At 38.7% G+C, this 16,686-nt stretch overlaps 1 protein-coding gene across 1 annotated transcript; it reads right to left on the bottom strand.

The window, feature by feature from the left end:
• Positions 1–8,106: 8,106 nt before the first annotated feature.
• Positions 8,107–9,063, bottom strand: LOC119254258 (olfactory receptor 10AG1-like). Its single transcript, XM_037521374.1, has one exon. It carries the CDS (start codon positions 9,061–9,063, stop codon positions 8,107–8,109), a length of 957 nt encoding a protein of 318 aa, XP_037377271.1.
• Between the last annotated feature and the right edge of the window lie 7,623 nt (positions 9,064–16,686).

Here is a 16,686-nt window from a genome sequence, read left to right as displayed (position 1 = left end):
TTTGGCAAAAGGAAAGTGTGTTTTCAGTTACTATTGTTTATTGATATTAAAAAAATACACTATTAAAAAATACACTATGAGGGCCTCTGCAATGGCGCAGCAGGTTGAGCACAGCCTTGTGAAGCTGTCCACAGCCTCTGCAGCACAGGTCAATTACGCGCCGGCCAGGGAGATGCCCACATGGCACGGCAGAACTTTCCTGTCGCCTGCTGCTCCCTCCAGCAGTGTGTTTTGGTCCTTCTGCCTATTCTGCTCCCTGCTCCTTCTCTAGTGAATTCTCTCACCCTCCCGCTACTCTGGCTTGTACCCTGGTGCTTGTATAAAATAAATAAATCATTAAAAAAAAAAAAAAAACGATTTATACAAGCACTGGGGCGCAGGCCAGATGTACGGGAGGGTGAGAGGATTCACCAGAGACAGAGTGGGGAGCAGAACTGGCAGACTGATGAAACATACTGCTGAGGAAAGCAGCGGGAGTGAAAACAGAGGTCTGCTGCACCATGTGCGATTCTCGCTATCTGGCCGGGATAAAACCCATGCTGCAGAGGCTGCGGACAGCTTCACAGCGCTGCGCTCAACCGCCTGCACCACCAGGAGGTCCTAAAATAAACAAACCTTTAGAAAAAAAATAACACTATGATAGAACAGGGTAAAATAATTGCTGCTCACCTTTTTCATATTGTGAAGAAATCACTGAGCTGCTCTTTTATATAGAATAAAGTGTTCTGCCATATAAACTTGAGTTTGCATTCATAAAGTAACAAATTCAGCTATCATTTTTCTCCCTTGAATTCATATTTTTCTTAAAAAAACAGTGCATCTTTGGTCAGAAATAGTGTCCCATTCACTGTGAGGACTTTGTGCTTCAAATCATGTTGTATTTTTCAACTCAGCGGTCTGTTTATGAGGTTTTAACTAGGAAATAACTGAGGCAGAGCTTTGGAGTTTCTCCCTCTGGGGGACATGAATTGAGAAGCATTAACTCCTGGCCACTCTCTGTCCCTGCCTCCCCATCCTGTCTCCTCAGGGGAGTAGACTAAGTCTCCATTGGGAGAGGCTGTAGGAGTACATAGTCTAACCTAAGACTAAAACTATGAGTGAAATCTGAGGAGACTATATTTCAATTTTTTAAGACACAATTTCTTTACTTCATAGACTGTAACTTGGAAAGTCTAGAACTCACACACCATCCCATTTGTTGTTATAAGGGTATGATTTATCATTAGTTACAGAATTTATATTAAAAGGAAAATGAATTTGGACAAGAGGTAAATGTACAGAGTCTCTAGCTTTATTAACTAAGAAGATATGACTGAAAATAACATTGTGTGGGCTTTAAAAGTGATAGAGTGAATTTTATCGTTAAGTTGAAAGGGAACTGCTAAGAAAAGGAAATCTTTCCCTGTTAAAGAGTCATAGACCTGGAAATGTAAAGTAAATAACAAGTTTGCTTTCTTAAAAAGCGTATCTAAACAAGGTCTGACAGCCTGCTAGGCTGATTGATCTTCCAGGCCATCCTCAAAGATCTGTATCTTTCCCCTTTTCCTGTGTCAAGAATTTGTATGCTAACTAACCAATGTTAGCAATGTGAGATGGTTGTGTATAAAAGAGACCCTTTGTCCCCAGACTGGTGCTCAGACCTTATGGGACTACCCAGGTCTGAGACCTCATGCGTGAGTAATAAAGCTTCTCCTGACCTCACCATTCCTGAAGTACCGCTTGTTTTTCCCCTGCCTGGGTAAAAGGCTATAATTTATTTCTGCAACAATCTCATGCATTCATTTTTCTCTATTTGTTAATCATCATTAAGTATCTAACTATATGAAATACTGTGCTCTATATTTTCATCTGACACACTAACTGCCCCTCTAGTCTGGTCACAATGTTTTATGTTAGACTCCTGTTCATCCTTTAGACTGAGTCTACACATTACATTGTATGAAAAGTGACCTGTTATTCCTGCAAAAATGGTGAATATTTTCAATGTGACAATCTCATATCCCTCCAGGATAATTTCCTGTGGACATTATTGTATGGCATTTTAGCTTTTCTTCCATATTGACATTCTCCCCATTAGAAACTTCTCAGCTCTGACTTTGTCTTGTTAATTTCAAACATTTAGCTCTAAATTTGACATCATCTATACAGTACATTTTGGGGCTCAATAATTAGAGACTCAATAATGTACACTTGACTTCTTTAATTTCCCCAAATTAAATTAATAATTCCACATATTGTATTTTTTCCCACATTGTTAGAAAGAAGTGAAAGGTCAGTGAAAGAAAGGATGAAATAAGAACACAGTATAGTTAGTCTGGACAAGAGCAGAAGCAGCAAGTTTACTTGTGTTATAGGGCAGCCCCGATATTGAACGGGTTGCCTGGCTGTGGGTCCTCACTCGTGTGCATAAAAGGGACTTATTAATACTCCACTACAGGCATACACAAAAAGTTAATAAAAGGTTTATTTACAAGGGAAAAGGAAATAAGGAAAATGTACAACTCAGGGAGAAAATAGGGAAATAAAGTCTTTAATGCGTCCTACCCGATCTGCCCACCTGGAAACCCAAAGGCACTCTCAGCGGTGGCCTGACGCTGCGAGCCAGCGGAGAGCCAAAATGAGGGAACCCCTCCAAAGCCCACGTGTCTGGCTTTATACCAACCTGGCTGCTTAACCCCACCCTCAGGTCCCAGCCACCTTCCCTTTGGTGGTGATGGGATTTGAAGTTCCCAGTGTTTTTGGCTTTGGCCTAGGGCAGGTGTGGAGCCCACAAAGCCTGTATGGAACTAGCTTTAGCACATCCTTTTCCCCCTAACACTTGGAAGGTGATTGTAATAATCTATGTGGGAGAAGATAAAGGCCAAGATCAGATATGAAGAAGTATATATACTGTGTGCCATTATGATGTGGCTTTTGGAGTTAATAGGTTTGGAGAGCGGGGTCCTTGGTTTCACTCTGGGAAAGATTTCACCAGAGCTCCCCTTTCACCAGATACAGCTAGTTCCAAGGTGAGTTTCTCCAGGACAGAGATGTTAGTTATATCCAAAAGGGCATAGACACAAGCCGAGAGGAAGAGCTGCCCCGAAAGGGACAGGTTTGCTGAGAGGGGCCTGCATGGTCGCAGGCGGGAGCACTTGAGGAGAGCTGCCTCTGCTGAGGGAGGTCAGTGAAGAGAAGTCCTGGCATAGTACAGGTCATGGGCGGGCATGAAGGCTGCTGCCCTGCAGAGGGACATAGCTGGCGAAAAGGAGGCTCTGGATAGGCACAGGTGGGCAGAAGGACTGCTGCCCACTGCAAGTATAGAGACTGCACTGATAATGCCTTCTTCTCTTTGGGAGGGGCTCACTACTTTGTGAACTGGTTTGTTTGCTGTTGATTTTGTATAAATTATGTAGAATTTGAAAGCTGCTGAGATTTCTACAATGGCCCTAAATCTCCCTATTTTCACCTTCAGGCCTGTGCTCCTGACACCCCCTACAGCAGTCTGATACCTGCTTGGGTCTTGGCCTTTGTGATCTAGGCATTGGTAACTAAGGATCTTAGTTCCTATAACTGGGTTAATGGCTGCATTAATACCTCTACCCCCACCTCCAGATTCTGGCATTGTGAGCCAGGTTTCTGATATTGTGGTGCTTCCTTTCCAGATTTTTCTATCCTTGTCCTCCATCAATTATACTGTGAGTTTGTCATGTGGTTTCCATAGATATATACCCATATATTTTCTTTTGTTTTGAGTCTCAAATTTACCTTACATAAACCAGCCACTTTAAAAAGTGCATTTATCATTCTCCCTCTCCTTTACCACATTATCTAATCAATCATCAAATTATGCTGAATTGAACCTGAATTTCTTTTTAAAAATATTCTTACTACTATATCACATCTATTGATCACTTTCCTAATTCAAATATAATATTTTTTCTATAAAGTACATTGAATCATTCCAATTTCCCCTGAATTTTCTTTATTATTCTGGAATCTCATAATTGGGTTGTGCACCATGGTAGAGACTGACAAGTTTCTAGAAAATTCAATTTTCTGAAAGGTCGATGCAGGGGCCAGGAATGAGGAAGCCCACGTAGAAAAAGACAAGATGGCCCTGACACCAGTACCACTGATTCTGTTACAGGGCAGGGAGAGGGGCAGCCCAAACCCTGCAAACCTGCCTATTCTAAATGGGTTCTGCCATCCGCCGCATCAACACAAAACATATGAGACTTTAACGGGAAGGAACTTTAATACAATTAGGAAACAATACAGAAAAGGCAAAGAATAGTTTCTAAATCAAGGACCCAAAGTTACCCGTCCCCTCATGGGTAAAAGTCCACCCAAGCAGGATTGGCCCAGAGCAAGGCCTCGAAGCCTGACACAGGTCTAAAGTATCTTCCAGTGGGGACCCACAGAAAAGCATCAGAAACAACCACACAAGTATGGAGGGAAAAGAGCAAAATCAAAATCAAGACAAAAACTGTCATTGTCATCTCCCCACGGGTCTCTCACCCACATCTGTGTTACCCAGTCCACGACCAAAAGGCAAACACAGTTTCATCACGTGTCTCTCGGCTCCATGTGCCTCCTCCAGGTCTCCTTCTGGCTCCATCCTGCTTCCTTCCTTCCTCAGTCTCCTCTGCAGCTTCTTCTCTCTCTGCTCAGCTCCACCCTCCTTTTGGGTGGGGCAGGAAACCTGGAACCTCCCCCTTTCCTGGGGACCACCCTGTTACAATACCATCAAACGAAACTGAAGCCATATACAGGAGAAAAACAACTCGGCTCCATGAAAAACAACTTTGTTCCACCTAAACCTGTTTCCCCCCCTGCTAACCCAATTTTCCTGCCTAACCTCTCCTCACCCTATAAAAGGGACATCTCTCCCCACAATGGGCACTGCTTCACTGACCCCCGCCTTTGGTCTGTGAGGTCTGCCTGGGGCAAAAAAAATTTTCCCTTCCTTTCAGAAATTTAGCTTGACTCTCCTTTTCTTTACCATGCCGAACCTTTCATTCTCCTTTATTTCTTCTTTTGTTGCTGCCATAGTAGCTGGGATTATTTTCCAACCATGTTGCTGTTAGTATTAATATGTGATTTAGGTCTTGTAATTGAAATAGTTGATCATCACAATCAAGTTAATTAACACACAGATCACTTCACCTAGCTGTCTCTTTTAATGTTTGATTGAGAATGTGTAACCCATCCTCTGCTAGTGTTGGGGGTGGGGGGGAAAGGATGTCCTAAAGCTAATCCCATACAGGCTTTGTGGACTTCACCCCCACCTCAGGCCAAAGCCAAAGACACTGGGAACTCCAAATCCCATCACCACCAAAGGGAAGGTGGCTGGGACCTGAGGGTGGGGTTAAGCAGCCAGGTTGGGATAAAGCCAGACACTTGGGCTTTGGAGGGGTCCCCCATTTTGGCTCTCTGCCAGCTCGCAGCGTCCGGCCAGCTCTGAGAGTGCTTTTTTGGGTTTCCAGGTCGGCGAATTGGGTAGGACGCATTAAAGACTTTATTTCCCTATTTTCTCCCTGAGTTGTACATTTTCCTTATTTCCTTTTCCCTTGTAAATAAACCTTTTATTAACCTTTTGTGTGTGCCTGAAGAGGAGTATTCATAAGTCCCCTTTAAGCGTGCGGGTGAGGACCCACAGCCAGGCAACCCATTCAATATCGGGGCTGCCCTATAATGCTAGCAGATTTCACCTTCACAATGCAGAATAATTAATTATAGTCACCACGTAGCACATTAGATAGCCAGAACTCATTCACCTTGTCATAGTTAGTTTGTAGCCTTGTAAACACCTTCCTACTCCACTCCATCTCTCAGCCACTGTTTTGTTCTCTGTATATGTGGATTCCCCAGCCCCCCTTATTCTTGGAATTTTGCTCGGTGTGCAGAGTTTCTGTTTGTCATGCTAAAATGTAGTCAGACAGGTGGCCTCTCACCAGGACGAAAGTCTTGATATGAGGATACCTGCTGAAAACAGCAGGCAGACTTTATGGCCAGATTAGCATAACAAACTAGAACACCTTGACAGGAAGTTAAGTGTAAACATTTATTGGATAGAGAAAGTTTTGATCAGCAGCAACAGTGGAAACTCCCAGGCAACAGCCCCTTTTCACTACCCCCTAGTTTGTGCCAGACTATTATGATACCAAACAAATGTAAGACTGGGGGGTGAGGGTTGGGGTGGTTGCACTGTATCTCCAGAGATGTAGCCCTTCTAGATCCCTCTTTCTCTCGAAACTTGGACTTTGAGTAATTTTTCCTGAATCTGGTGCCACTCCCAATGCTGCCACCCTGCGAGGTGACCTGTGTGAGTTTACATCTGTTTATATCCCACATAGATGCCACATAGCACTTTTCTCTATCTGGTTCACTTCACTTATCTTCTTGCCCTCTGTTTTCACCCATGCTGTCAACAATGGTAGGATTTCCCTTTTTTCTTCAGACTGAGAAATTTTCGTGGTACGTAGTATATGTCCAATCATCTTTATTCTTTCATCCATTGGTGGACACCTGTTTTGTTTCCGAATCTTGGCTATTATGAATAATGTTGCAAGATTCATAGGAGTTTGATATCTTCTCGAAGAGTTTCATTTGATTTCCTTTGACTATATCCCAGAAGCATGATTGTTAGGATATAAGGTAGTTCCATTTTATATTTTCTGAGGAACTCTCCATTCTTTTCTTCTTACTGGTTCTACCAATCTACATTCCCTCCAACAGTGTTCAGGACTTCAAAAGTTATCTCTCTGCTCTACAAGCTTGTCAATATTTGTTTTGGCTTGTATTTTTGATAATAAAAATCTTTCCAGGTGTAAAGATACCACACTTGGATTTTGATTTGCATTTCCCAGATGATTAATGATGTCAAGCATATTTTAATATATCTGTCAGTCTTTTGCATGTCTTTTAATAAATTTCTATTTGGGTGCTTATTTTTTGTTGGATTATTTAGGATTATTGATTTTATTTTTGCTATTGAATTATGATATCTTATGGTTTGGGTATTAACTTCTTATTGGATATATGTCCTGCAAATATATTTCACCCCTTTTTCAGATTTCATTTTCATTTTCTTGATGCTTCCCTTTGCTGTGCAACAAAAATTTACTGTAATATATATAGCCCTGCTGGTTGAGTTAGCTATTGCTTCTTGCATTAAGTATCAGATCAAAATTACTTTGCCATAAGCAAAGTTATTAAGTTTTTCCTCTTGATTTCTTCCAGGATATTTATAGTATATATGTTATGTTTAACACAAATGGAACTGATACTTTTGTAGCATGTAAGATACATGGAATACAATTTCATCTTTTTTTATATGCCACATTTATTAAAGAAACTATTCTTCCTTATTGCATGTTCTTGGCTCCATTGTCAAATATTATTGAAGCATGGTGTGGGTTTATTTCTGAGTTCTTGTTCATTGGACTTAGTGCCTATGTTTATAAGTACCATACTTGTTTAATTAATATAGCTTTGTAATATACCTTGACATCTGGAAGTTTGATAATGATTAAATGTTAAGTACTATGCAGAGCCTATTGAAGGGATTTAAGTTGGATTCTGTAGAAAGACTCAATACTGGAGCTAAAATACTATGGCCCCTTTCACATATAAAGCAGATGGAATATCAACTTCTTTAATAAGTTAACTAACCTTAATGTTGTTGGGCTCCAATCCTTCTTTTCCTTTACTACGTTTTGTATGGGTAAATGCAGACTTTGAGCAGAATCACATATAACAACTATAGTTAAACTTGCGCTATTAGTCATCTTTACAGTCTAATAATGAACATTAGTTTTCTATTATTTATCAGTCAATATTTTGCTTTTGGAGTTATAGAGATAAATGATTGTTTTAGTGAAAATGAAATTGTAGATAATATTCCTTAAATGTTCTGAAAGTAGCAACAACCAGATGTTGTACAGATATTACCATATCTTGGATAGAGTTTAGGATTAATCTCTTATGAAAATAAACAACTGAATTTGTTTTTTGAGATAAAAATGTGAAATCATTCATTCAGGATAATTCAGATTCTTAGCAAAATTAGAGAAAAACCAAATAGAGACTATGATAAAAGTTTTAAGAAGTTATGTTTGTGAGTCATGGCACAATCCAATTCTGTAGGAATTTTCCCAATGCAACCATAACATCTTTGTTTCTCAGACAGTATATAATGGGGTTAAACACTGGTATCAAGATGGTGTAAAAAAGAGAGAGGAATTTGTCCATTCCTGTTGAGTGAGTGGACTTAGGTTTCATATAAACAATGATACCTGATCCAAAGAATAAAGTCACAACCATGAGATGGGAAGAACAAGTCGAGAAGGCCTTGGCTCTCCCAGTTGCTGATGGTAGTTTCAGGATGGTGGAGATTATTTTCACATAAGATCCAATAATCAATAAAAAAGGCATAGTGGCGACTAAGGCAGTGATTGCATACATCAACATCTCAGTCATGAAGACATCCCCACAAGCAAGCTTAACAACTGCAGGTGCATCACAGAAAAAGTGATCCAAATGGTTACATTCACAGAAGGGTAAAGAGAAGATCTGAGAGATGAACCCTATTTGTATTGGAATGGAAGTGATCCAACAGGCAGCTGCCAATTGTATACATAGTCTACTCTTCATGATGACCGGGTAGAGTAATGGATTACAGATAGCAACATACCTGTCATAAGCCATGGCAGTGAGAATAAAGCATTCAGTGTCTCCAAACATCAGAAAGAAATATGTTTGAATAGCACAGGCCACAAATGAAATATTCCCATGTTGTCTATAGAGATCTGCTAATAACCTGGGGAGAGTAACTGAAACGTAACATATTTCCAAAAAGGAGAAATTCCCAAGAAAGAAATACATCGGGGTCTGGAGTGAGGGATCAACCTTAGTTATTATGACAATGAGACTATTTCCCATAAGAATAAAGATATAGAGTATCAGAAATAAACCAAAAAGAAATCCTTGAAGGTTGGGGACATCAGAAAACCCAATCAGGATGAATTCCACCAATGCGGTGTGGTTCCCCAGCTGGAAATTTTGTCCTATGCATTCCATCTATTAGCAAAATGATTTCAAGGTTCAAAGTCAATTCAACCCCTTTGGCCCAGTTCAAATGGGGACATAGTATATAAATGATTTCAAATACACTGACCCAGAATAGACATCCAGTTTTTGTAACTGTTTGTTTTATATTTTTGGCAACATATTTCCAAACCAGTATCCTGAAACACCAGCATGTAGAAACAGAAACTCTGTTCCTCCTATTTGTATTTAGCTGTATGGATTCATAGAAATAAGGCAAATTAGACAACAATAAAATAAAACCAATGCATGTCAGGAAGATTCTCAAACAGCTCTAAGTGGATCTTCTCTAAGAAGAAATGTTTCTCTTTCCTAATAAATTTGGTCTCTAGTTCCTTTTTATTTTAATTTTTCTGCTTAAGCACCTTTTAATTTAAAATCAGTTTGTATGATTCTTGCATGCTGCACTTGATATTTCTCCTCTACTTACTCTCAGGTAACCCAGAGACAGGTGGTCGGTAAGACTCTACCACCTGGTCCACTTCAGCCAACATGGGCCGCTCACCAGTTATTTGTATCAGAAATAATGCTCCATAGCAAGTTATATGGGCACATAAAGTCTAGAATGTGAAATAAAGTAAGATTTGTTATAATACATCCTCATGTCTACCATAGAAAACAAAAATTTGAATACCTCTAAGAATATTCCAAATTTTAACCCTTTAAAAGTAATTAAATAAGTTGATGTATTTCGAAAGTAATTTGACAAAGGAAAAAGAAAATATGTAAAAGCATTTAATCATAACACTTACACATGACACCAAACTAAATATAAAATCTGCTACTGTATACACTACTATCTCTAGTAGGAGTTTTTGAATATATATCTCTCTCATACATTATCTTTCTATTTGCCATCTTTCATGTAATATAATTAACACATAATACATATTGTATATAAATAACATACAATATGAATATAATATATATTGTGTGTACTAGATGTTCTAATTATCTCTATCTGAATTAAAAATACAGTGCTAAAAGCAGTGTAGATTTAGCTTAATCAGTCTTTCCTGCACTGTGCTGAATCTTAGACATCAATTTATTGTTTCCATTCAATCTTTGTATCATCCATTGATGTGAAGCAATTTCCTTTTTCACAATTGTCATATAGTCCTAAATCCACGTTGTCATGAGTTTAGAAATATCTCTACTTCCCAGACCAAATTCATCTTGACTTTCTAAAGAATACAATATCCCTTTCTTTCTCTAAGCACCAAGTTTCTCTTCCCCTCCCCAACTTCCTAGCAAGTAAAACAATTTATAATTTCTACATTTTGTTTCTTAGTTCTCACTAGTCCTTAATTCCTTCCATTTCTGTTAACTGAATCCTGAATTGAGATTTTCATTTTTCACAGCCCACCATAAAGATAAAAGCTGTCTCATGGCTCATCTCTGCTATGATTCACAAATGTCAACAAGGGATCAAGAATTAAGGATTTCTTAGATTCAAATAAGTTCTTTCAACTGAAAGTGGGTGCAGTCCCCCAGTGTTCTCTTGCATCTGTACCATTGTTTCATGTGTCCCTTATTTTCTCCTCTTTTCACACCTTTTTTCATTTAACTATTGTGTGTCTTCTCTAATGTTAAATAATATGAGTGCAGTTATGTATTTACAGAGCTTACAGAGCATTGGAAAAGTCAGATACCACTCTAGAGAGTGCAGTGCTATGTGGAGAGAACTACTTGGTCTTACAGGAGGGCCGCATTCCTAAGAACGTGACCTCCACTCTGAGATTGTGTCAGATATAAGGGCATCCAAAGAACTCTCTGGGGCCTCCCCTGGTGGTGCAGTGGATTGAGCACTGGGCTGCAAAGCTGCCCGCAGCCTCTGCAGCGCCGGTTCAATCCTCAGCTGCTAGCGAGGGTCCCACACGGCGTGACAGACCTCTCCTGCCATGCCCACTGCTCCCCTCAGCAGTGTACTTCATCAGTGTGCCTGTTCTGCTCCCCTGCTCTGGCTCTGGTACATTCTCTCACCCTCCCGCACTTCTGACTGTACCCAATGCGTGTATAAATAAATAAATAAATCTTTATTTAAAAAAAAAAAAAAAAAAAAACAAAGACCTCTCTGGTCAAAGGAGTTGATATTAAATGAAATAAAATGAAAATTAGATAGAGTCTGGTAATATGTTGCTATTCAAATTATGAGTATTTTCCTGGCTTGAAAATATACACAATAATAATATGCCACTCAAGATGTTTTGAGATGTAAGCAGTAGAATCTCTTTAACAGTTTAGCTTAATATATGCAGTTGTAATTTTATTAAGCATTGTTATATGATCATTATCATACTTACTGTATTTGTCTTTATTATTTTAACATACAGTCTTTTTATTTCATCTTGAAGTTTATTCATCTTTTTTTTCCAGTCATAGAGTAGATGTTTCCCAATATAGCAGAGGAAAGAATATAAAGGTGGCAATTTGGCAGTAATGCTGAACTTTAAATGAGGAGATTATTCTATGTTGGTGGATACAACCCAGAACGAACCCTAATTTTTCTCTCATCTGTACCAGTTTTTTTTATTTATTTATTTATTTTTTAAGATTTATTTTATTTACTCAAGAGCCGGGGCACAGGCCAGATGCGCAGGAGGGTGAGAGGATTTACCAGAGACAGAGTGGGGAACAGAACAAGCAGATTGACAAAATACACTGCTGAGGGGAGCAGCGGATAAGACAGGAGAGGTCTGCTGTGCCATGTGGGTTGCTCAGAGGCTGGCGGGTATTCAACTGCCACTGCAGAGGCTGAGGACAGCTTCATAGTGCTGCACTCAACTGCCTGCACCACCAGGGAGGCCCCAGTTTCTTTTATTTTAAGCACATATAAGTAGACATTTTATAGATATGAAAATTAAATATCTACTCAAATCCTATTTAATATATAAAAGCATATCCCAACATAATTTTATTTTATTTTCTGCAATTGATCTGTTCTGTCCAATAGAGCAAATTGGGAAATTTCAACTTGGGAAGTTGAGTTTTCCATTTACCAGTTTTATTTTTTGACAAGAACTGGTATGCTGTTGCCTGTACAGATTATGGTTATTTATAACTTTTTTATTAACAACTTGTAAACATTTATTATATGTTAACCACACTCTTAATAACCTTTCCTGTGTTTTCTCATTTATTGCATTTTGAATTGAGTAGGTAATGTTATTATTCATGTTTTGTCTAAATACATTCATGTTTTGTCTAAATAACCTGCCCAAGGTCAAGAAGCTTGTGTCTGAGCCAGGTGACTTAACACTCAACAGCATGATGACAACTGCATATTCTCAATCACAGTTCAATGAGTTTCATAAAGCATTCAATGAATAATGATTTTAAATTTAATATAAAAAATAAGTAAAATTTACAATATAAAACTATTCACAACAGCAAGTTGATTTCATGTCCATTTTGTATCTTCTTTACTGTTAGAAAAATGAAAGGCTGATTATTTACAGTTTAAGTGTATTTATAATAATCAGGTTAAAATAATGGCCACATACCTTTTTTATATGATGAAGAAATCATTGTGTTGCTCTTTTAAAAATAATAGTCTTTAGTTGTATACATTTCTGGTTTGAATTATCTGCAACAAATTCAGCTGTTATTGTTCTTCCTTGAACTCATACTTTACTTAAATGAACAGTGCACCTTAGGTGGAAATAGACCCTTATCCACTTTGGGGACATGGTTGCTCCAAGACTTGCTTCATTCTTAAACTCAATAATTTGTTTATCAGGTGTCTACTAGGAAATAACCACAGCTGTCTCCAGTTGGATTAGTGATGCCTGGAAGCTTCTTACTGAGGAATATGTGCTGAGGAGCATCAGCCCCCTGGCCACTCCTCTGTCCCTGGCTCCCCATCCTCTCATCTCTGGGGTGTAGAGCAAGAAGACTCTACTGGGAGAATCTATATAAGGGGTTCACAGTTCTGTGTATGAACTCTGAGAATGCTGAATTTCAAATTTTTAAAACACTATTTCTTTCTCCCCAAAGAATATAACTTGGAAAATCTCTAGACCGCACCCATCATTTAGTTTGTTGCGAAGACCCTCTGTTGATGTCAGGAATGTAATTCATCATTAGCTACAGGGTTTATATATGAAAGAAAAAATAATTTCTCTAAGGAGATATGGGACACTGAGTCTCAAATTTTCTATGTCAAGATGTGAATAGGAACATGACATTATGAGAGTTAAAAACTAAAAGGAAAGACAAGGTAGAGTGAATTTTCTTCTTCTTTGATTCTCAAATTTACCCTAGATAAAAATCAACCTCATTAAAAAATATGACATTTGTTATGCTCCCTCTCCTTTACCCACATTGTTTAGTCCATCCTGACTTATGCTTAAATTATCCTGGAATAATTTAGAAAATATTCTTTATTTTTTCAGTGCTAGTTCACTTCACTTTCTTCATTCAAGGATTATCCTTTTCTCTAAAGTAAATTGAAGGATGGCATTTTTCTCCTTAATTCCCTTCACTCTCCCCACTTGCATCTGATAGCTGTGTTCTGCACCATGCTAGAGACTGAGAAGCATCCACAAAATCCAGTTCTCCTTCATGTCTTCCTTGTTATTTTCATAGTGGCCAGGATATGTCTCCAGTTCTCCTGCAGCTGAAAGACCGTGCAATTTAGTTTTTGACCACGGAACATTGACTGCTTTCTTTAAAACAGCACTTGAGGGCCTCCTTGTTGGAGCAAGGAGTTAAGATGCAACCTAGGAAGCTATCCTATCCACAGCCATTGCAGCATTAGTTGGATCCCTGGCCAGGGAGGTGACCCACATGATGCAGCAGACCTCTCCTGTCTTGCCCGCTGTTCCCCTCAGCAGTGTATTTCAGTCAATCTGCCTGTTCTGTTCCCCACTCTATCTTTGGTGAATCCTCTTACCCCCCATACCTCTGGCCTGTACCCCAGCTCTTGTATGCATAAATAAATAAATCTTAAAAAAGTAAAGTAGCACTTGACTATTTTTCTTCTACAGCATTTGGATAGAGTAATATTTTGAAAATGATCATCTGCTATATTCTCACTCCTTTATTTATCAGATGAACCTCATTTAAAATCAAGTATTATTGCACTTAACACCACTAACACTATCAGTAATGCCCTTGTGTAGTGAAGGCTGTATGTCCACAAATTATTGTCATCTTTAATTCATTTTATCACAACAATAAAATCAGAAACATAGATAAACCCCAAAGAGATACATCCACCAAGACATAGTTTTTCTGCTTGTTTTTGAATATTTTGTTTAATTTAGTGAAGTCTAGTTATCAAACAAAATGGCCCATAAAAACATTAGTAATTTATTGCTTAAATTGTTACATGTAGGCTGAATTATTATTATTCTGTCTAGAGATATAGATACATTTTATTCATTTACTCAAAAATACTGTTCAACCTTTACCATATTGCAGGAACTTTATAAACACTGGAACAAAGTGCTGGGGAAAAAAAAAAAAAAAAACAACTCACTGTCCTCACAGTGTTTATTCAGACTCTGGGAAATAGACTGATTTTACCCAAGATAAGAAGTATATTACATAGACAGAGTTTTCTTTTTCTTTTTTTTTTTTTTTTATAGAGGCATGTTTATTTTTTTATTTGTTTGTTTGTTTTGTTTATACATGCACTGGGTACAGTCAGAAGCGCGGGAGGGTGAGAGAATTCACCAGAGCCAGAGCGGGGAGCAGAGCAGGCAGAAGGACCGAAGTACACTGCTGAGGGGAGCAGCGGGCGGCAGGAGAGGTCTGCGCGCCATGTGGGATCCTCCTCCGGTGGCCGGGGAGCAGCCGGGGATCGAACCGGCGCCGCAGAGGCCGCGGGCAGCTTCGCAACCCAGCGCTCAACCGCTGCGCCACCAGGGAGGCCCCATAGACAGAGTTTTCATGTCTAATAATGAAACAATAAAATAGAAATGTGTTTAAGAAATGTAATGTCTGGGAGAATGAAGATTTGGGGTAAATGGCCTGGGGAAAATCTCACTCAGAAAATTAAATTTAAAAAAGGAAAGAAGTGAGTGGGTGAAATGTGTAAATGTCTGTGTTTAGAACAATACAGGTGGGAAGGGAGGCTGGAGGATGCTTGATTAGTTCAAGCAGGAATCCAAGGCCAATATGTTTGCAAAAGGATAACCTAAATGATATTTAAGTGCTAAAGAAATCAAGCAATGGGATTCTTTATTTTTCAAGAAGAATTCTTCCTTTAAAATATATTTTATTTTTCAATATACTTAAATTCAAAAAAATCAAATATTAGCCTCTACCTTATAGACATTAGCACTTTCATGTTGTCCTCAAATTGATATTTTTTAGTCTTTCTGCGACTATTCATTTAGTTACTTTATAGTCCACATATTAGTGACACCATCCATATTGATCTTTTTCTTTCTGATTTATTTCACTTAGCATTTCAAGTTCCATCCACTGCTTTATAACACTGTATATTTTTTAGGGATACAGGTTCACACCTTTTCAGGTGTATGTTAGCACCCCACTCCCACCACCAAAGCACCAATGATCTTTTTAGAAGAAATAAAATTTTGATGCTCATATCCCAATTGAACACATAATTTGAAATGCAAATATTGTATATACAGATACACGCCTTCTCTATTTCAGCTGAAGGGATCTATCACAGCTTCCAAACATAATGAACAGATCAATGTTACAGGGAAAAAGGTGCTCCAGATATGATATTGCAAATGATCCAATTGGATCCTCCATATGAACCCAAAAGGACAAACTCTAAACTGAGAGAAATGACTTTGCACAGAGTAGTTTATTGAGAGGACCATCAGGGAGTACACTCCCCAAAAACTGAGACCCCTAATGGTGGAGTGCTGGGATTATCTAAGGGTCAAAGGCATGTGAGGAAAATGCAAGGCTTTGAGTCTCCACTTCTGAGGATGTGCCAGATAATTTAGGTGACATGAGTCTAGGTGTTGGACGTTCCCAGCAGGGGGTTTTCTCAGCACTCAGCAGATCATTGTTTCTGAGCCACTATCAACCCCAAAGAGGCACAGAGAATTTTAGTGGGGGTTTAGCCCAATCAATTTTCCAAGTTCACAGGAAGGCAGGGAGAGCCAGATAACTGTTGACCATGAGGAAGGGGTAGAGGGAAGAGGCAAAAAAGGGTAGTTAGCATTTCATTATAGTTAGCATTTCACTCTATTTACTTCTAATTTTAGTCTTGGGGAGCTTTTCTTTTGGAAAATAGGGGGAGAGATATCATTACAACATTGCTAAAAACTTTTTAAAATCTACTGAAATACACTGCTGAGGGGAGCAGCAGGTGAGACAGTAGAGGTCTGTTGAACCATGTGGGTAGGCCCAGTATTTGTTTTGATAGGTCTTTCACACAGAATTTAAGAATATCTCTATGATCTATTTACTTTGATAATGTCTTTTATACTGATAAAAGGTCAAATCTATATTTTATTAAAATTGGATACTGTTTTGATTTTGAAATTTATTTTTTGAGGTTTTTCCCATTTTCCCCCTTAAATTCAGGTTTTATGTCAGGAAAAGCAAATCCAGAAATGGTGTTATTTATACCCTCTCATTACCTTGTAAAAATCTCTGCTCAGA

Source organism: Talpa occidentalis, unplaced genomic scaffold, assembly GCF_014898055.3.
Source record: "Talpa occidentalis isolate TD23 unplaced genomic scaffold, MPIMG_talOcc4v2.1 talOcc4.3, whole genome shotgun sequence".
In the NCBI taxonomy this organism is placed as follows: Eukaryota; Metazoa; Chordata; class Mammalia; order Eulipotyphla; family Talpidae; genus Talpa; species Talpa occidentalis.
Note: the sequence above shows the minus strand (reverse complement) of the source record. Positions and strands in the feature narration are given on the sequence as shown.